The sequence below is a fragment of the Cyprinus carpio genome, chromosome B6 (genome assembly GCF_018340385.1).
Source record: "Cyprinus carpio isolate SPL01 chromosome B6, ASM1834038v1, whole genome shotgun sequence".
In the NCBI taxonomy this organism is placed as follows: domain Eukaryota; kingdom Metazoa; phylum Chordata; class Actinopteri; order Cypriniformes; family Cyprinidae; genus Cyprinus; species Cyprinus carpio.
Window position 1 is genome coordinate 6,687,984 of NC_056602.1, and position 22,542 is coordinate 6,710,525.

Consider the following 22,542-nt stretch of genomic DNA (forward strand, 5'->3'; position numbering starts at 1 on the left):
CGTGATGGTAATAATTCAAAAACATGATTCAGGGGGTGTGTTGTGTCTCTCGTTATAATCAAAGCTTTTCTCTGAACAGCAATTTGGTATAACTGAGTGACTGACTTTTGCTTTAATCCTATAATTTTTCCAGCTACTCTTATAATTCTGTCTAATTTAACTTTATTCGTAGAAGTAACTCGTCTGAACCACACAGTTATATTATACCCTAAAACACTCTCAATTAAACCTGTATAAACTCTTTGCAACACAGCTTTGCTCACACAAAATCCTTTTAGTTTCCTTAGCAAGAATAGCCAAATTTGATTTGCTTTCTTACAAATAAGAGCCACATTATCAGAGAAGTTCAATTTACAGTCAATCATGATTCCTAAATACTTAAAAGTCTTCACGATTTAAACAGTTTGATCACATAACATTATTTCTGTTAGAGGCTCTGAATGATTTAAAATCAACTCTTTTGTTTTACTTACATTTATCAATAAAGAACTTTATTCACACCATTTTTCTAGTTTCAAAACCTGCTCCTCGTACTCAAAATGTACACAGTCTTTCCATAAAAGTGCCACAAGTGCCATATCATCTGCATATTTATATAGTTTGTAATTCTCATGCTGCACTCTTATACCACTTGTATAAACAGAAAATAAAGAGGGGTAGGGAGGCATCCTTGTGGTCCCCCTGTGTTTAAAGATATAATATCTGATTTGGACCCCTGAGCACAAACTCGCTGTGGTCGATTTGTTAGAAAATTCTTTATCCAATGAACTATTCCAAGAGTAAATGTATCTGCATGGTATTAAAGGCAGAGGTGTAATCAATAAAAAGAACACGCACATAAGCCTTTGCTTGTTGTAAATGGCTAGCAATTGTATCGACCATAGTGATCGTTGTGTCCTCTGTTCTTCTTTGCGATTTATATGCAAATTGCAGTACATCTAATTGTTCTGATATGTATGGTTTTAGATGATAACTAACTACTCTTTCCATGCATTTAGCTAGTACTGAAGTTAATGCCACAGGACGAAAGTCCTCTAGATCTTTTGCTCTCACTTTTTTAGGAAGGGGTCATATAAATGATAACTTCCACGTACTTGGTATCGTCTGTAAGTCTAATAAAACCTTAAATTAATTTTGTTAGGGGGGCAGTTAGTTCATTTACACATATCTTTAAAACTCTGCCCTTAAGGCCATCTGGACCCGGTGTTTTATAGGGCCTAATGCATTTAAGGGACCTTCTAATTTGGTCCCCTGTCAACCAAATGGGTGGCCCCACTGGAATCGTATCACTTATTTCTTCAATCTTATTCCAGTTGTCGGCTGCATCATATCTTCCATAAAACAAATTCAAATCATTAACCCATTTAAAAACATCCGTCCCTATAGTGATATCATTATTTACATTTCTTGAGTCACGCCCCATCATCTTATTCAAGCCTTGCCAAGCACTCCTTACATCTTGATTCGCTAACTGATCCTCTACCTTATGTTTGAAATCAATTTTTGCTTTCTGTGTCTTAGCTCTCAGTTACTTCCTTTTAATTTTAAACCCCTCATGATTATTTTCACGAAATGCCCAATTCTTTCCATTAAGGAGTTTCTTTAAATCTTTAGAGAGCCATGGCTTAGATTTTAGTAGATTAGAGTACATTTTAACCATTTTAGTGTCATTAGTTTTATGTGTTTTATAATAATTTTACAACTTTTAACGTAAGCGATAATATAAATCCATTAAACGACAACACTTATTGATCTAAAGGAATCAAACCAACTGTAAAATATTCTGAATATTATTCCCTATAATGCATAAGACTTGGTTTTTCAGATTATGCCTTTATTATAATTTTTTTATATAATGAAACCATAGTTTTCATATGTTTTATATACTGTATCCACTTAAATTAATTAAACTCTGAAACCATTTAAGATAAAGGTATCAAACCAACTGTAAAAATATCTAAATATTATTCATTATAATGCACAAGGCTTGTCAAACTAAAATAAGAGACTAGATATCTAATATGCACGATGTCTGTGCACGTCAAAGCCCAAGATTGCCACCACCATGAGCAACAGAACACAGACAGACAGAGAGCCAACAATCAGAGCCAGATCTGCGCTGCCTTTCCATAGACATGTATGAAGACAAAGGAGAGTGTTTTTAGATACTAAGTTGGGCATATTTGATTTTCTGCATTACTGTGATAGCCATAGCAAGACTTAAATATTACCTGTAGAGGTCGGTGTGCATTCATGATATCCTGAAAAAAGGATGCAATAAATCAGATTTTTAAATCTTATTAATGTAACTTTATGAGATATTGTATCACATTTAGTATAATACATACAGTACCTGTAATGCATGGGATAGTTACTGGTGAGCTCATTTTAGAGTATGCTTTGAATTTGCCCAGTGACACACTGTACTGACACTGATACTGTGCACCATGTTCATAATGGGTGGGTATGGGAAATCTAGCACTGTGTTTGGTCAGGGAAGCCTGATGGGTCGCCTCAGGTGACAGGACACCCACACGAAATAAATAGAAGAAGCCTTGTGGATATGAGGGTGACCCAACACACTCCAGAACTTCACCCTGGTGTCGGGACAAGGACAGAGTGGGGACTGGGAGCTCTGTATGAGGAAACACAAACAGAAATTATGAGAACATTTGCTTAAAACCACTAATGTGCACATCAAAGTGAGATGCCTTACTGCTTACTGTCTAATTAACATTCTGTCAGTTCAGTTCTAGGAACTTGCCAGCATGGTGGTTCTTAGAGAACCAATTTTGCCCTTGAGCCATTTTCCTTGTTGTATTTGCACCAGCAGCAGGAACTGTGGAGCGGCCGACTGCGACGTCTTTTTTCGCGACATTTATTAACGTCAACAACAGGTGAATGGAGGATGCCGTGATCAGTGCTGTTTTTGATGCGAGACAGGGTTTTGTGATAACAGAGATGGAATGTGAACGTACATTTTACGTGATTGAAAAAGCATGAAAATCTGACTACATCTCCTATGATTACTTTCAGTGTCATCACCGAGGCTTAGAAAAGAACAAAACACTGCAGAAAACATGTAAATGCTGTTGTTGCTGTTTTGCATTTTCGTGGAGTAAATATTTTTACATGGCTTTTTGAAAATGTTGGGTTGCCGGTGTTTTGTATATTTACATATATTATATGTATCAGTGTACACTAATATCACTGGTAGTTCCTATAGAACTGTTTTAGACCCTACTCTGAAGTAGGAGCTAATTTATTTCCCCCAAATGAAGTTCCTAGAGCTAAATATGTTCGAAAATGTATACAGATTTGAAAAGAACATGAGAGTGAGTAAATGAGAATTTTATAATTAATGACGTTGTCGCATAAAAAAAAGTCCATTATCCATTGTCATAGAAAGATATTTTCACGTGAAACTCCTGATTAAGCAGATTATTGGAATGACTGGATTTCACTGTGAAAATGTTACCATACTTATAGGCAACATCATAAATCATGGAACTTCATAAAGGTATGGTCATATTAGCCAAATGTGAAACTTAATGGGCAAAAAGTCAACTTTCTAATGTCACTAGGGTTGTAAATGTAAGAAGCTTAGTTCATACAGAAGTGAAAAACCTTTTAAGCACCTTTATTTTAAGAGTGTCTAGAAATATAATTATATAATTAAATACAACTATAATAACGCCCTAAAATATGTTTTGGATAGGATCATATGTTTGATCAATATTCAATAGTGGTGAATGCCTTAGTTGTATAGAATCCAAGATATTTTAAAAAAACAAATAAAAAACAAACAAACAAACATGCAATACGGACACAAGATGTAATCAGAATAGCATAGACATTAGTCTGACAGTTGTCTCCTCACCTATGACAGTAATGTGTACTGGCTGACTGACTGTGGAGTTCACTTGTCCCATCTTTGATGATTTGAGTTGGTAGAGGCAGACATACTCCCCACCATCCTCCTGTCCCATTGTCTTCACACTGAAGTGAGCTTCATGGGACTGAGATACCAGCTGTGCTATAGTAACCATGGAGCCGGGGTTTCCTGTGGCTCTCCGGAGCAGAAGAAAAGCCTCAGGAGGCTGTTTCTGAGGGTCAGGTGGAGCCTGACAGTGGAATGACAGTGTGGCACCAGGAATGACATGCCCACTAGAGGGCTCGACCACCAGGTGAGGGGATGGAGGGGGACTGACTGAGACTACTGCAAGAAGAAAATCAGTTATGAGCATTTAGTGTTTTTAGAATGTATGTGTGCAAAATCAAAGATAAGAGAACATACTGATTGAAATACAAAGTTAAAGATGTAAAGCACTGCTCTGGGAGTAGTTTGGTTTAGTGGTTACGAACTTTCAACAGTAGAAAGAGCTGTTTCTTTAACCATCACATCACTGTGACCTCAAATATTTTCTCACTACAGCAAAGCTGCAAACTACCTAAACCTGTGCCTCAGCAAACAGAGATCCATGCAGTACCCTACTCTGACATGAAAGACATGTGTGTGTGTGTGTGTGTGTGTGTGTGTGTGTGTGTGTGTGTGCGTATATATATATATATATAAATACATTTTTGGGCCCCCCTTACCTATTAATATTATAGGCCTAACATTAGCTACCACTTAAGAAAACAAAAATATTTCTTAATCAGTGGAAACCGTTACAGTGTTTTCTATCGCAATAGCGCTTGCGTTCAGTCAATGAAAATAAAATGTAGTTCTTAATTGTTTGAGAACTGACTGAGAAAGACTATTCCATTAATAGGCACAGCGTGACCACATAACCACTTCAGGAGTGCATCATCTCTCTTATAATTGTAATGGCCATGAGTCACAACCACACATCAAGATATTAAGATGGTTTATTTCAAGACATTTGTCATGTTTCCGTCCTGAAATCTTGTGTGTTTTAAACAGCGGTAAAGTTAGTTTGAAGTTTGACATTCATTGGACATTGTTTTTTTTTTTTGTTTTTTTTTGACAATTAAACTCTTTGCGGCTGTTATGTTTTGAGCCCAAACTAACTCAGATAGTCATAAATATATGCCATTTACGTTGCACAAGGCTTAATTTCTAGGAAAAAAAAATGTAAAAAAAATAACCATTTAAATTAATTAAACAATTTAACTACTTGACATTATAATATAAAACCAATAATAAAATGTTCAGAAAAACATCCCTGTTATATATCCCAAAGCTCCATTTTTGGAATTACCATTTTATGTGTTTTATAATAATTTTACAACTTTTAATGTATGCAATAATATAAATCCATTAAACAACAACACTATTTGAGCTAAAGGAATCAAAACCAACTGTAAAATATTCTGAATGTTTTTCCCTATAATGCACAAGGCATGGTTTTTCAGATTAAGCATTTAATGTTTTTATATACAGTACCGAATCCATATTTTTCATGTTTTATATACTGTATCCACTTAAATGAATTAAACTCTGACACTATTTGAGATAAAGGAATCAAACCAACTGCAAAATATTCAGAATATTATTCCCTATAATGCACAAAACTTGTTTTTTTCAAATTATGCCTCTGTTGTTTTTATATACAGTACCAAATCCATATTTTACATATGTTTTATATACTTTATCCACTTAAATTAATTAAACTCTTACAATATTTGAGATAAAGGAATCAAACCAACTGAAAAATATTCAGAATATTATTTTTAAAAAAAGTATATAATTGCCCATTCTTGTCAGTAAGCTGTTTTACAATTAACATGTTATGCAGAACCCAATTCTTCATGTACAATGACTTGGTATTATGAGTGATATTACCATTGTTCCATATAAAATATTTGCTGGGAGAAAAATTTTGTACAATAATTGGCCAAATGATATGCAACAATATTGAGAATACTTGTTTGATGTTTTGCCATAGCATTGGACGTTACAAATATTAGAGAGAGAGAGAGAGAGAGAGAGAGAGAGAGAGAAAGAGAGAGAGAGAGAGAGAGAGAGAGAGAGAGAGAGAGAGAGAGAGAGAGAGTGAGAGATAGTGCACTCACAACTCATGAAAGCCAATTCATTTTTATAGTTTGGTTAAATTTTGTAAAAATAAAGAACATTTAATCTACCATCAGATAGTTTATTAACAAGGACACTTCTATAATTTTATAAGGTTTGTTTCTCCAGCTTATATTAAAGTATATTTTATCCATTTTTGAGCATATATCAGGTTTGGAGGGGATATTGTTCACATATTTTTCACATTATTAAATCTATTAAATTTAATAAATTTTGGGCTCTTTTTGGCTATGAATTGTAATATCATTATTAGTATATTTTAATCATGCCTGTTGTGTACTTTCAATATTTACCTTCCATTGTGTGGGTTTTATTGTTGTGATAATATATATATATATATATATATATATATATATATATATATATATATATATATATATATATATATATATATATATATAAAATTTAATTTATGCTTGCAATATGTTGGTACTTTTTACGTTTTCCTGCACTGGAAGATCTGTTGTTTGATACCTTTATCTCAAATAGTGTCAGTTTAATTACTTTAAGTGTGTAAAGTATATAAAATATGAAAAATATGGATTCAGTACTGTATATAAAAAAGGCATAATCTAAAAAACTAAGCCTTGTGCATTATAGAGAATAATATTCTGAATATTTCACAGTTTGGTTTTATTCCTTTATCTCAAATAGTATCAGGGTTTAATTAATTTAAGTGAGTAAAGTATATAAAACATATGAAAAATAACAATAAAAAAATCTCAAATAGTGTTGTCGTTTAATGGATTTATATTATTGCATACATTAAAAGTTGTAAAATTATTATAAAATGCATGAAATGGTAATTCCAAAAATGGAGCTTTGTGCAATAACAGGAATGTTGTTCTGAACATTTTATTATTGGTTTTATATTATAATAAATTGTTTAATTAATTTAAATGGTTAATTTTTTTAATTTTTCCCCCTAGAAATGTAGCCTTGTGCAACGTAAAAGCACAGTGAGATCAGCATGGAATTCAGGAATCACAACCTATTTTCCAGTAAGTCTGACTTTCTTTTTACAAAAAAAAAAATATACATTTACAATGAGTTACCTAAAAATGTAAATAATCATCTACTCACCCTTGAATTTTGTCTTATGTCATATCACAAAAGGAGATTTATATAAAACTATTTCCGAATGTGCTTGCCCATATAATGTCAGTCTATGGCGATTAATATCAAGCTTTTAAAAATAGGAAGCAAAAAGTATAATAGAGTAGTCTTAGTTATCATGCAATGTATATTCCAAAGTAGCTCCCCGGGTATACAGTAAGTAGGGCTGGGAGTCGATTCCAAAAAACTCGACTCCTCGATTCCAGTAGCAAGGGGAATCGAGAGAGTCCATCAAGGGGAGCCGGCTCCTCATTCAGAGTCTTTTTCAGTTCAACAAAGCTTATCAATGGGAGTCTCTCAAACGGAGAGGCTACATCAAATAAAAAGCTGCACACATTTTAAATTCACTTAAAGGAAGAAAAGAAAAAAACAGAAAGAAAACGAGTCGGTAGGCTACTGATCGAAAATTGAATTTTTAGGATGTAGAGCTAGCCTTCCGCTTCAGAAGCACAATCCACCAAAGCCATAATTACAACAGTTGTTGTGAGGATAAAAAGGTGTTATATATATATATAAAGCGATTCAGAGGTTATTTCCACGGTAGAACTGGCTTGCTTGTCCCACAATTTTGAAAGGCTGTTCATGACCAGAATAGATCATGTAGCGCCAATGAGGGTCTTGATCTTATTCCCATCTAAAATACTATTTTTTAAAACATTTCTATCAGCCAATGATAATTATAAAAGAACCGTCGCCACGAAAGCATAGATCAAAGTGGCCTATGAGAGCGATCTGATTGACAGATAAACCATGAGCTCCATCAAGCATATTAATGTTCTGGTTATTTGGTTTAAGTGTACAGTTTGTTATCATTGTGCAAAGTATACAAAGTAAACTTCATCATTCAGCCTCAGCTGTGCACATTTCTTTTAGACACTTCATGTCTTATTTAATATATCACTATAAGCGCATGTCCCTGCTGAGCTGAGCTATGACTAATTTCACGAGCAAAGCTGAAAAAAGCACACAACTTTTCATATCATCATCATTTTTTTTTACAAATTTTTTTTCAGCTTCATATTATATGAAAGGGATACATTATACAACCTATCACTGCAGTCATCGCAGTGAGATTAGGTTCCTTTAATCTAAAAAAAAAAAAAAAAAAAAAACAAGTAGATTGAAAAGAATCGAAACAGGACCAGGAATTGGACCGGAATCGATTCAAAGAATTGTAGAATCGAACAGCCCTAACACAGTGGGCGTTTTAGTGAGAAACATACTGAAATGTTGCATATTATTTGACAAACATCCTGTCTTGATTGTTGGTCTCTGTGCATGACTGTGTGTTCATGAGACACTATTAGTTCAGTTCACTCTGAATTGCACAAAAGTTGTGAAAAAAAATCAAGATTAATAAAAAATGTGACACAAAAAAATCTAAGCTACGGAAATCCCCCCCCCCACAAAAAAAATAAACTGTGTACTTTCTTCACTGAGTTGAATCTTTATCACTGACTCGGACCTGAGTTTGGTTGTTATGACTGTCAAAATGACAGCTGACAGATGAACGCTGAGCAACTTCCTGTTGCAACAGAAAGCACAGCAGATGTATTTACCTCAGAGAAAAAGTACATATATTTTATTTCCATGCTTTATGCTTTTTATTAATCTTGATCGTTCACAACTTGTGTGCTTTTCCTAGTTGAGTTAGATTGAATTGCTTTGCTTTATAGATTCTCATGAGCAGCATTATCCTTGCACACAAGATAACTGGATAAACTAAAATGAATGACATCATTTTTTATTTTTTGGGGTGAAATAACCCCTTTAAAAAACAAATTGTTCACCTGAGTTGTTATTTGATTTATACTCATGCCGTTCTACAGACAATCTTTCATGTAAAGACATGTATGTCATACAGGTTTGGAACCACATGAGGATAAAAAAATTAAAATTATGACAATTTTTGGGTAAATGTTTTGATTGAACTATTATTGTATTGTAATTGATACTTGTCTCTGATATTCTCACCTGTTAATAATATTTTTGATAAAATGGATGTGAAATGTTTTCTGTTTTTTTCTCCCCAATTTTACAGAAGCACTTTTGTGATGCTGCAGAAGTGGATGCTCTGCTTAGCTGAAAACTGCAGAGAGAACCCACGCCTTGTCCTGAAAAAAGAAAGAGACTACTTTCTCCAAGGCTGAGGTCCAAAGCGCCACTGGCACAGACCGCGCTCAGCGATTAATCAAATCGTAAGTAATAAAATCAAGATTTGAGCTGCATGCCGCGATTTCTAAATCGCTTTATAGCACGCGATTTTTCAGCGGGGCCCGACCTCCCGCAGTATGCCATCCAATCCAATCAAGAATGCATGACTCCAAGTGGAAGCGAGAGAGACACAGAACAGACTGGACATATGCCTAACTCCAGGTTCACACACTCTGTCTTTGATGCATATTTTTTCCGCGCCCATGTTAATGGATCAGAGTGTTCACACTGCACATGGTAAAAGATGTGAACAGAAAAGGTTAGAAATAGAAAGGTGCGAAAAGAATGAATATCTGGCGCGATGAGCATAGAGAGAGTTGTGGTGGCAGTGAGTGAGTGAGTGAGAGGAGACGTGTTTAATTATGTACCTGCCGGACGACAGCCGCGTGTATCTGAGCATCGAAAGCCTGGTTTTGTGACAAAAGCAAAGGAACACCGAAGGTATGAAGCGGAGAGATTCAAGCAAGATTATTTTAATGTGCTTTCATCGCTACAATAACTTCGCTTCCGCTGCTGCTTCTGCACCGCGATACTACATACTCGTATAATGACTGCAGATGGAGCACGATATGCAGCCTGTATAATGTATAACAAATCTATTTCAACAACTAAGGCACCGCACACAATGAGCTCTATGACCAATGCATGGCAAAAAAAAAAAAGCCCCTGGACACAGTTTTTTTCTTTTTTTTGCCATATGTCTGAACATTTTTGTTTGACATCTTTACTTAGTGATGTATTTTGACTTATGTCTGTTCTAGAGGCATGTTACAGCGACTTTTTGATAGCTCACTGGTTTTCTTTTGGAAATATATTTCAAATTTATACTGAATGCATTTATGACTGTAAAGCATGTTCAGTGTGTTAAAATCGCGGATTAAAATCGAAATCGCAAAAATTGATCGTAAATCGTTGATAGGTTTTTTTGTCCACATCGCACAGCCCCAATCAGTAACATATACATCCAGCCAGGAAAGTCAGCCCTTAGAGGGGTGCAACTGGTCAGTGATGTGACCATCTGAAATGAGCCCCCCCTCCGTCACCAACCTGGGAACACCCCTACTTTCGCACCAGGCCACGCATCAGATAAGTACGGCCCTGCATTCATAGTTGATGGTAATAAGATGAGATGCTGTGGTTTAAGCAGATAAATGTAAGCACTATAAGCCTGATTAAATTGAGAATACATATGGACCAAATACGCTTTTTGTGCTCAGACGCTGATTTGTTTTGACATTGTTTTGATCGTTGTAAAGTATGCTCTTTGTATGTATTAGAAAACACTTGAATGTGAAGACATTTTGGTGCAGAGAAAAAGAGTTACAATGTTTCAATTAAAATAAATAAAGTGTAAACATGCATTGTTTTGTGGATTAATTTATGTTTATTTATGTGTTTATTTTTATATGTTCTCTCTCTCTCTATATATATATATATGTCTTTCTGTCAGTCTGTTCATCCATCAATCAATAGCTGAGGCTATTGGCTATTAGGCTTAAGAATTCTATTGGAGGTGTTAAGCATTTTAACCCTAACATTAGCTACACTTAAGGGAAAACAAAAAAATTTCTTAATCAGTGGAAACCGTTACAGTGTTGTCTATCCGACAATAAGCGCTTGCGTTCATTCAATGAAACTAAAATGTAGTTCGTAATTGGTGTGAGAAATTGACCCTGAGAAAGATTATTCCATTAATAGGCACAGCGTGACCACAGAACCACTTCAGGAGTGCATCTATTATAATTCTCTCTTACTAATTGTAATGGCCATGAGTCCACAACCACACATCAAGATATTAAGATGGTTTATTTTCAAGACATTTGTCATGTTTTCCGTCCTGAAATCTTGTGTGTTTTTAAACACAGCGGTAAGTTAGTTTGACGTTTGAACATTCAGTGGACATTGTGTTTTTGTTTTTTGTTTTTTTTTTTGACAATTAAACTGCTTTGCGGCTGTTATGTTTTTGAGCCCAAACTAACTCAGATCATAACTCAGTCATAAATATATGCCCTTTACGTTGGACAAGGCTTAATTTCTAGGAAAATGGAAAATGTATTTTAAAAAAAATTAAAACATTTAAATTAATTAAACAATTTAACTAGGTGACATTATAATATAAAATCAATAATAAAACGTTCAGAAAAAATCTCCCTGTTAGATATCCCAAAGCTCCATTTTTGGAATTTACCATTTTATGTTGTTTTATAATAATTTTACAACTTTTTAATGTATGCAATAACCTATAAATCCATTAACAACAACACTATTGAGCTAAAGGAATCAAACCAACTGTAAAAATATTTCTAAAAATAGATGAAATATTTTTCCCTATAATGCACAAGGCATGGTTTTTCAGATTTAAGCATTTAATGTTTTATATATACAGTACCGAATCCAATATTTTTTCATGTTTTAATATACTGTATCCCCTTAAATGAATTAAATTGACACTATTTGAGATAAAGGAATCAAACCAACTGTAAAATATTCAGAATATTATTCCCCTATAATGCACAAAACTTGTTTTTTTTCAAATTATGCAACTCTGTTGTTTTTTATATACAGTACCAAAATCCATATTTACATACATATGTTTTTTATACTATACATTATCCACTTAATTAAATTAAACGCTTACAATATTTGAGATAAAGAGAATCAAACCAACTGAAAAATATTCCAGAATATTATTTTTAAAAAAAAAAGTATATAATTGCCCATTCTTGTCAGTAAGCTGTTTTAAACAATTAACATGTTATGTCAGAAAACCCAATATCTTCATGTACAATGACTTGGTATTATGAGTGATATTCAGAAAACCATTGTCGCATATAAAATATATTCTTGCTAGGAGACCTGAGTTTTTTTTGTACAATAGGTGTTCCAAATGACATGTGACATTATTTTTTGGCCAATAAAATTGACCAAATAAAACATGAAATAGTGACAATACTACTGTTTGATTTTTTTTTAAGAATTATATTATATATATATATAGGAAGAGAGAGAAGAGAGAGAGAGAGAGAGAGAGAGAGACGAGAAGAGAGAGAGAGAGAGAGAGAGAGAAGAGAGAGAGAGGAGAGAGAGAGAGAGAGAGAGAGAGAGAGAGAGAGAGAGAGCGACTTTAAGACAAAAACCAATTAATTTTTAATAGTTTGGTTAATTTTGTAAAAATAAGAGAACATTTAATCTACCATCAGATAGTTTATTAACAAGGACACTTCTATACCCTATTTTATGAGGTTTGTTTGTTTTCTCCAGCTTATATTAAAGTATATTTTTTCCATTTTTGAGCATATATCCAGTTTTGGGGGATATTTTTTCACAGAATTCATATTTGTAACACACTTACATCTAATAAACTCCAACACTTTTGGCGCTCAGCATAGCATAAAGTGTAAAATCCTATTAGTATATTTTAATCATGCCTGTTGTGTACTTTCAATATTTACCTTCCCTTGTGTGGGTTTATTGTTGTGATAATGTATATATATAATATATAATATATATTATATATATATATATATATTTAATTATATATATATATATATATATATATATATATATAATTTAATTTATACTTGCAGTATGTTGGTACTTTTTTAAAAAACGTTTTCCTGCACTGGGAAGATCTACAGTGTTGGTTTGATACCTTTATCTCAAATAGTGTCAGAGTTTAATTTAAGTGAGTAAAGTATATAAAACATGAAAAATATGGATTCAGTACCGTATATAAAAACAATAAAGGCATAATCTAAAAAACTAAGTCTTGTGCATTATAGAGAATAATATTCTGAATATTTCACAGTTGGTTTGATTCCTTTATCTCAAATAGTATCAGGGTTTAATTAATTTAAGTGAGTAAAGTATATAAAACATATGAAAAATAACAAAAAAAAAATCTCAAATAGTGTTGTCATTTAATGGATTTATATTATTGCATACATTAAAAGTTGTAAAATTATTATAAAACACATAAAATGGTAATTCCAAAAATGGAGCTTTGTGCAATAACAGGGATGTTTTTCTGAACATTTAATTATTGGTTTTATATTATAATAAATTGTTTAATTAATTTAAATGGTTAATTTTTTTAATTTTTCCCCCTAGAAATGTAGCCTTGTGCAACGTAAAGGGCATATATTTATGACTGAGTTATGATCTGAGTTAGTTTGGGCTCAAAACATAACAACCGCAAAGAGTTTAATTGGCAAAAAAAAAAAAAAAACATGTCCAGTGAATGTCAAACGTCAAACTAACTTTATCATCGTCTGCTACGGGCGAATCTTTAAGTTAAACTGCTTCAAGATCCTTGCTACTGAGAAATGTCATGTAGCATTCAGCTGCGAAACTATTTTATTGATAAACTCGCGGGGCATCTCTGACAAGAAGTTTCTGGTCGCGTCTCCGCGTGTGTGCGCGAGTACGTGTGTGAGAGAGAACGGGAGAAATCATTTTCATGTCAGTTTTTACCCTATTGTTTGTTATATTTATTTGCTCAGTGTCTTCTGGGGTTTTGTTATTTTACTCTTCTAGATAGCCCATAGTATAACAAAAATATTATATCTGTCTTCATTGTGCTTGGGCTCCCCTGGACGAGCGAGCACTGGCTTGGGCTCCCGGGCTCCCCTGGACGAGCGAGCATACGCACGTGGTGTGTGTGTGTGTGTGTGTGTGTGTGTGTGTATATACAGCATGTTATATGTATATACATAATGATTACACACACACACACACACACACAATATATATATATATATAATATATATAGATATATATATATTATATATATATATATATATATATATATATGCATGTATGCGTGTGTGTGTGTGTGTGTGTGTACCTGGTATTCTCTATGTTATGATGACCCACAAGGATAAAATAGCAAAACTTTTTTCCTGAGGGAGAGGTTTAGGGTAAGGGAACAATGTACATGTAATTCCAAAAACAATTAAATGTATGGAATGTCCCCATAAACCATGGAAACCAGTGTGTGTATGTGTGTGTGTGTGTGTGTGTGTGTGTGTGTGTGTGTGTGTGTGTGTGTGTGTGCGCACAGTGGTGTGTGTGTGTGTGTGTGTGTGTAAGAGAAACTCACCTTGCGGGTCTGGATTCATATAGTGACTGATTATGCTGTTGTCATACTGACAGCAATACAGATTCTCTTTTTCTGTATCTTTTCCCCTAAGAATGAAGCGAGCCCCTTGCTGTTCGTTTAAATTCTCAACTTCATCTATCAGTTGATGCACTTTGAAAAGTTTAAATACAAGTCCACCATAACCTTCTGGAGCCTGACACAACAACTCCACAGACGAGTCTCTGGTGTCTGTCTGGGTCAGTGTAGGAACCGGAGGAAAAGTGTATTCAGCATCTGAAACATAGTCAAAGTTACAATTTAACTCAAGTGCTCAATTCATATCTAGTCAATCTGATCATTCAGCTAGAATTGTTCCAAACCTGAGCCAGAATGGAAATTCATGCTTGTTTAAACTGGGTATTTTCAAGTTAAATATCTATTCAGTTTAATGTATCTATTAACAACAGAGATCTGTGGCACAAAAACAACTTAATATTGAAATGAAACTCTAAAGATACATTTAAATATTGATTACACTGTTTTATATACAATAAAAAGAACATTTTGTGATTTAGATTACAGTGGGAAAGATTGTGATTATACAGAAATATAAATGTGAAATATCACACACTTACCACTAAAATGCTGCTTGAGGATGATCAAAGCTGTGAGGAAATACCCACAAAATGACATTCTTCCAGTGCTGAAGTCCAAATATTCCAGTTTCTTTACAGTTATTAGAGCTTCAAAAGTCTTATAGGTGTCAAATGCCTCCAATTGTCTTTATGATTTGTGGATTAAGTGTTAAGACTGAGCTGATCCTTCCTTCCTATTCACTTGTGCAAACTTCCTCATCCACGCATTAATAGCACCAGCCAGCATGTTTCATATTTTTAAGAAAACCACATCCTTCCATCACAGCAAAGAAGAAAGGCAGAAAAACACTCCCACGAGTGACACATGTAAGCTAATACTATATGACAGTGACAGGAAATTAATGTGTTCATGTGCAGAACTCACTCATCTGTGTGTCTTCTCCTTCCAAACAACCTTCAGTTTGCTCACTGATATCCCATCCTTCTCACTATCCAGACTAGTGGTCGATAATGACCAATGCTCAATAGCATAGTAATGCAGGAACTGTATTTTAAATCTAACATCATGTTTACTGCAGCTGGGAGGAACTGAGGTCATTTGATTGTTTTGTCAGTGTCACACGGACAGGAAAACTATCGCCGTTTCTGTTTCTTGTGTATCGTCTCCATTTTTTCATAATCATTGTGCACTTTCAAATGATTGAGTTGATTGTTAACTGATCTCTATAATGTGAAACCACCTGAAAAGTGAAACTTGATCCAAATCCTAAGTGTAATGAACCTATGTAAACCATCATAAAATAATATCAGTCTTATAGCATTTCATATAAAACTTCATAGCCAACAAGCACTTTTATCTTTTATCATAATAGCAATGATCTGATCACTCTACACATAAAACATAACCCAGTGACATTTAATAAAACAGCTGTTTTTTTTTTTAAATGACCACAACATCCCCTGTTTTCTATATGCTATATAAATAAATACTGCCTACATGATATGCAATATCCTGAAACCACTTTAGGTCACTAATATATAATGAAAATGCTCTGGAAGGTTTCTAAAATATTCTGCGGTATATAAAATAAAATTACTTAAGTACCAGTTGTACTCATCCACATATTCTTTGTTGTTTTTATATTCCTCATTTTAAATTTAGAGTAAAGTAATCCACAAACATGAAATAACACAAATGGAAGGATACTGATTTTGTTTTGACAAAAAAAACAAATATTATTTTAGCTTCTGCAAAGTAGCCACTCTTGCAAACAGTAGGCATTCTCTCAACTAACTTTATGAGATGTCACCTTTAAAGAATATATGGAGTAAATTGGATTTGGCTAAAAGCATGCAACCAGGCAGATAACTTAAGGACAATTATATTGCTTTTGTTTGTGTTCCGTTTGCTTCTTTCACAACCATTGTGGCTCCAGATCAGCTCGCAGACTCAAGTTGCAGGAATGGCCCAGGAAATCAGGCTCATAAACAGACTCTCGCTGCATGCTTAAACTGATCATTTAGCAAATTATATTTTTGGAGTTTGTTTACTGTTTTGCATCCCAGTGGCTGCCCCTTCACAAGTGTCAAGAATTACCTACCTAAATATTAATCTCTAGATTTATATAGATTCAACCTTTAGAGGTGTATTCATGTTTAGTAGAAAAGTGTTAGTAGAAAATTTGAAATAATGTTTTTGAAAGAAACGCCTCATGCTCACCATTTATTTGATAAAAACAGTAATATTGTGAAATATTACATTTATAGTACCAGCCATTACTCCTTCAGTAGCACAATCTTCAGTGTCACACGATCCTTCAGAAATCAATAAGATTTTTTTTTTATTATTATCAATGTTGAAAACTGTTTTGCTGCTTAATTTTTGTAAAAGCCATGATTTTCACATTTTGTAACATAATTATCTTTACTGCCAGACTTTTGATCAATTTGTGTCCTTAATTAATAAAATATTAATTTCTTCTTCTTTTTTTATAACTTTCCTATCCAAAACTTCTGCAGTGTAGTCTATTGTGGTAGTGTATGTAAATAAAAATTTAAATACAGTACATGCATATTAAGAAAATTAACAGAATTCAAATATACAAAAAGAGTACACAGAAATAAAAATAAGAAAAATGTTTAGTATATATATAATGCAAACAACAAAAAAAGACTATAGATAAAATATTGCCTACAGAAATGAACAGTCTTAGTAAATAATCACAGTAAAATAAGTCAGCTGTGTTTAAGCATAATGACTAAAGGCTGACTTGCCACTGCTAGCCCTGTTTTCAGATACAACCATCAAGTTGCAAATTAATTTCAAGAGATTCTGACATTGCAGATCTGCTTGTGTTTATTTAGCCACTTCATTTGAGTTACCTTACCCTGTCTGATTGTGTATTTTGTTCTCACGGACCCACAGGCACAGTAAAAATGCATAGGAAAATGATGTGTTCTTATTCAAATGAGTCAATGCAGTGGCTTTCAACAAAGGCAGCTCGGGAGCGAGGTTTGATGGTGTAAATGTGTGTATGTGCTGTTATCTGTGGGGTAAGAGGCTTCAGAGGGACCCAGAGCTCTATTATCTCATACAGGACAGGAGGCCTCTCATCGGTCTAACCACACTGATAACTGCTCTCCAAAACATAATCACCTACTGAACACCGGCCTTCTGAGAATCGCACACTCACACAGACACTGAAGTGAGTTTATGTGTTTCACAGGAGGTGTACTGGATGAAATTAGAGCTCTGAGTGTAAATGTAGACACTGTATATTCCACTTCAGCTCACTTAACACCCTTGATACTGTTTGCAAATAGTGTTCAACACACCTTAGATTTCTATATCATAACATATAATAATTTGAACTAAAATTATTTTTTAAATATTATATTAAACAAATGTAAGTTTATGTTGACCATTATTGGCTGATTAATCTACTGCATATATAATTTGTTATTAACAACTGCATTTATTTATTTTTTATATATTTAATTATAGAATTAATATATTATTAACTAATTTCTCTCATTTTAGTTTTAAAATGCCCTCATAAACAAATATAAAAGTGAACAGTCATATGAAGAATATTTTTGGAATATTTTTCTCATTTTTGTTCAAACGGCTGTGTAGTTTTAATATGTGTTATGTGATAAATAAAGTGTTTTGATACCAGAATTTCATTTAGTATGTTTATCCACATTGCTTCGTTCTACTATTATTTTGGTTGAGTTTAACATGCTGAACAGCAATGACTCAAAAGCACTTTCAAATTTTTGGACTCAAATTTAAACTCCACCCACAATCACAACTGTCAGGGGTCTTAAACGTAAGTTTATCACTGATAGAGTGGAAAAGAGAGGGAGAAAGAGAGGGGGGAAGAAAGAGAGGGAAAGGGTAACTAGAATTAATGCAACCGTGAACTTTTTTTGTAAATATCTTTAACACTAATTTCTGGGTTCCTGCCCTTTGCCTATTGCACATCTAAGCCTCTTTTTGGACAAATACATAAGACGACGCATTTATTTGCCTCTAGACTGTAGAAAGTTATTTCGATAATAAATGCTAAAAGCACCTAACGAATGGCTGTGACTCAAGCCGTACTGCCTTCGTTTTCAAACTTCAGCAACGCCTCCGAAAACATGAAGGTATGTTTGTTTCAGATATTTTATCTCGCCAAACTTGGTTTATTAACTGTTTTATGGTAATTACAACTGTGACTGTTCATTTTGATAGTGACTTTAATCTTATGAGATCATCTTCCATTATAACAACTGACTAGTTACATGACAAACATGACTGTTATTTCACCAAGAAATCCCCTAAAAGACAAAAAAAAAGAAGGGAGATGTTGTGGTTTAGAAACTAACATATTTAATAACTAACATATTCAATTGCAAAATTCAAAATGGTTAATCAAGGTATGTCAACATAAATTTTTAAATATTTGATCATTCTTGGAAGTTTGAAAAAGGCTTCTTGGATCTGGACTCCAAGGATCTACACCAAAGCACTGGCAGCTCTAAACCTTCTCAGTTTCTGTCAAATGAAAACCATGATGACAGTGAGGGATGCTGGGATATGGAGTTCCTGCTGTCTGACTGGGGCGGCGCATCACCTGAACGGTCCATCTCTCAAAACTACACTTCCCAGCGGCCGCTGATGCAGGACCAGGTTCACAGTCCTGATCTTTACCAGGTCCAGGAGTCAAGATCAAACAGACACCGAGTGACCATTACAAGTTCTCTGGCTGAGCTGCTTCCTCATGAAGCAACTCTAAGTTCCTCATTGCCTGACCTTTTTAATGGAGGATATTTGGAGCAGCAGCAACAAATTGCAAAATCGTTCTCACAAGCAGAAACCCCCCATCAGTTCAGTAGTTTCCCTGTTGCTAATGACATCAACAGAGAAAATGAGAGAAACAGCATGGGGAAGATGAAGCCGTGGGATTTTGGACACTACCCTCAGCCTGCACCTATGATACCCTTCCCTTCCCAGACGTCTGGGATCGCCATGGATGCACTGGTGTTTCCTCCACACCATCACTATAACTTCATCCAAAACTACTCGCAGCCCAGACTCTACCAACCGCAAGTGAACTACGTGCACAGGCAGCCGGCCAGCCACTATCCTTCCACACAGAGCATAGTGCCCGACTCCACAGTGCCCCCTGCAGGTCTGGAGGGGAAGCGCATGCGGAGGGGGGTTTTGAAGAGGAAAGCTACGGTTCACAGTTGTGAATACCCAGGCTGCCATAAGACTTACACCAAGAGCTCTCATCTCAAAGCACACCTCCGAACACACACAGGTAATCTAACACACTTTCACTTTTTATGTCCATGTTTAGGGTCAGAACATTACAGAATGGCATATTTTAAAGTGCAAATCTGTAACAACAAATCCTTTTAGGGGCAGAGTTTTCTGAAGTAGATTATTCTACAATAGACCATTACGTAAAAATACTGAAAAGTGGAAAACGTTGCGATCATAATTTTTAGACATCAGAAAGCAAAGTGAAATATACAGAATATGGAGAGGCTGAGACTATGTAGAATTGCACCCCCCATGTTTTACCTTCTTGTATTTCTTTTGTCCTCAGGTGAAAAGCCGTACCACTGCACGTGGGAAGGTTGTGGGTGGAAGTTCGCCCGTTCGGATGAGTTGACGAGACACTTCCGAAAACACACGGGACAGAAGCCATATGAGTGCATGCTCTGCCACAGAGCCTTCAGCCGTTCCGACCACCTGGCGTTACACATGAAGAGACATGCGTGAGGCCAAACACACACACAAAAAAAAAAAAACACAAAAAGCAAATGCATCCACACATTGAGGTTAGTCCGTGAGGGCATTTTAGAGTTTTAGAGAGGCCTGTGTTCAGCAGGTGAGGTGCTAGACATTGTTTATCCATTAAGCACTATAACAACTGACATGTACATACTGTACATTAAAATGAAAAAGGGGAAAAGTTGTTGATTTTTTTTTTTTTTGCAAATAAAATCAAAATCATAAGTAGGTTTCCCACCAAAATCAAGAGCTCCAAATTTATATTTACTTCCAGACTTATTTCCAATCTGGACCCTTTAACTAAACTGTATGAATTTGGAAACGGTAAACAATTAATTGAAATCCACCCATCAAAAGGATTACTGTGAAAAATAAAAAAGAAAGAGAAAAGAAAAGTAGTTAACTGGCAGGGCAGTGTGACACGCTCTCGTTGCTGTAATGTAAGGAAAGTCCTGATGGATATGAATTGGATTTAGCTCATGTACATAGAGATGCAGAAATATATGTAGCTTAAAGTGTGATTTTTTTTTTACAGAAAATGACAAAAAAAAATTAGATATGTTGCTGTTCAGGTCAGCGGTGAGCATTGTATTATTTTACATAACTGAATCTGATTTCTTATTTATTGTCTATAGTCCTTATTGTGTGGGAGTTCTTTGGCATTTTAAATGTTACCAAAAGTCATAAGAGTCTTCATGTGTAATGGTAAAATTGCTATTTATAGAAAAGAATACCATCAAGAGAAAAATAAATATATTTTGCCTTTCATGCTAATGTTAATGTTTTTGTGAAGCATTTATTGTTATACTGAATATGTGATCATCTATTTATGTGATCTTATTCACTAATAAAGCAGCTGCAGTTCTGCACTTTCTGTAAGTTTTATTTCCAACCAAGAGATGGCAAACTAACACACAACACAGTGAGTGTGCCTTCTGCTGCTGTGGTGTGATTAATTGTTGTTTATTATGTTGTTCTGTTTGCACAATGAGTCCGACAACAGCCAGTGCCCCAAACAGAGATCTGATCTCATCATCATCAGTCTGTCTGGAATGACATGAACAAACAGAACAAACTGAGACAGACTCAATCCAGAAGAACTGTGGCAACATCTCCAAGATGCTTCAAGAAACCTACCTGCAAGGCTACAGTACTACTGAAAGTTTTAGACACTGCTGTAAAATAAGGATGCTGTCAAAAATAATTTCATAAATAGATTTTCTTTATTAATTAAGTTCTATTAACTAAATTAAATGAACATTTGGTGTGACAATCCTTTGCGTTTAAAGCAGCTTTTGCCCTCGGTGCACTTGCACATAGTTTTTAAGATAGCTTTGCAGTTAAGTCTCTTGAAGAATCTTGAAAACATTTCCAAAGTTCTTTGTGGCAATGTCTCCAAGATTCTTCAGTTATCATAAATTAATGGCACAATAATTGCTTGGAAATGTAAACTGATATTTCCTACTAACACACTACAGAAAAAGACAGATATAACTGACATTTTTTAGCTGGTGAAAATAGTGTTCTAATAATTTTGGCAACCAATATAAACGCTAAAACAAAAAATCTGACAAGATGTGCACCCTCAAAAAAACACACAGTTACCACGAGACTTATTGGCCATAGTAAGGCTTTATGGGCTTTTTGGTTTTTGATGTTTTTGGTGTTTGGGGGTTAGATTTGGGATTATGGGGTTTGGGTTTGTTATGGGTTATATTCTGAGCGTCAGACACGCGTCACACATGCACTTATGATAACGCAGTAAGGGGGCATCTGAGGACACAATACATTGTGGGTCTGGTTAGTAGATATTACACTTGTTTAAGATGCAAAGCACACTGTTACCACGTAACAATTTTGCATAGCTAACTTTCCCCTCCAGAACACATACTGTTTATGGATATAATGATAAGAGAAGTCTTGTTAATGAAAATATGTTTTAATTAACTTCATATACTCTGGGGACAAATTAATTTCCAGAGGTTTGCTGAATCTCATTACACATACTTTTTTAAGATGCCTAAGGACATTCTTAATTAACTCATACAGTCATGTGAAAAAGACAGTACACCCTCTTTGAATCCTATGGCTTTATGTGTCAGGACACAATAAATCTGGTCCTTAGAGGGTCTTAGATCTAGGTAAATACACGGAGGGGTGATGATATTGGCTTGTTTTGCAACCACAG

General features: G+C 34.6%; 2 protein-coding genes across 2 annotated transcripts in view; one reads left to right on the forward strand and one right to left on the reverse strand.

Moving 5' to 3' along the window:
- The window catches only part of LOC109092253 (immunoglobulin superfamily member 1-like), a 22,935-nt gene extending 6,645 nt beyond the window's left edge, over positions 1-16,290 (reverse strand). The window contains exons 1-5 of the mRNA XM_042725219.1: positions 15,104-16,290; positions 14,490-14,762; positions 3,881-4,219; positions 2,354-2,635; positions 2,232-2,261 (exon numbers count right to left, since the gene is read on the reverse strand). Coding sequence (XP_042581153.1) covers positions 2,232-2,261; positions 2,354-2,635; positions 3,881-4,219; positions 14,490-14,762; positions 15,104-15,161 — 982 coding nt within the window. The 5' untranslated portion in view covers positions 15,162-16,290. The remainder of the gene's footprint in view (positions 1-2,231; positions 2,262-2,353; positions 2,636-3,880; positions 4,220-14,489; positions 14,763-15,103) is intronic.
- A 2,108-nt stretch (positions 16,291-18,398) lies between these two features.
- Positions 18,399-21,223, forward strand: LOC109092254 (Kruppel-like factor 2). The gene is made up of 3 exons (XM_019106005.2): positions 18,399-18,715; positions 19,032-19,875; positions 20,167-21,223. Exons 1-3 carry the CDS (start codon positions 18,650-18,652, stop codon positions 20,340-20,342), a joined length of 1,086 nt encoding a protein of 361 aa, XP_018961550.2. The 5' UTR covers positions 18,399-18,649; the 3' UTR covers positions 20,343-21,223.
- The last annotated feature ends 1,319 nt before the right edge of the window (positions 21,224-22,542 follow it).

Coding starts and splice junctions, on each gene's coding strand:
- LOC109092254 (XM_019106005.2), top strand. CDS start 18,650: ATGGCTGTGACTCAAGCCGTACTGCCTTCGTTTTCAAACTTCAGCAAC. Junction 18,716..19,031: donor ACGCCTCCGAAAACATGAAG/GTATGTTTGTTT, acceptor CATTCTTGGAAG/TTTGAAAAAGGCTTCTTGGA. Junction 19,876..20,166: donor ACACCTCCGAACACACACAG/GTAATCTAACAC, acceptor TTTTGTCCTCAG/GTGAAAAGCCGTACCACTGC.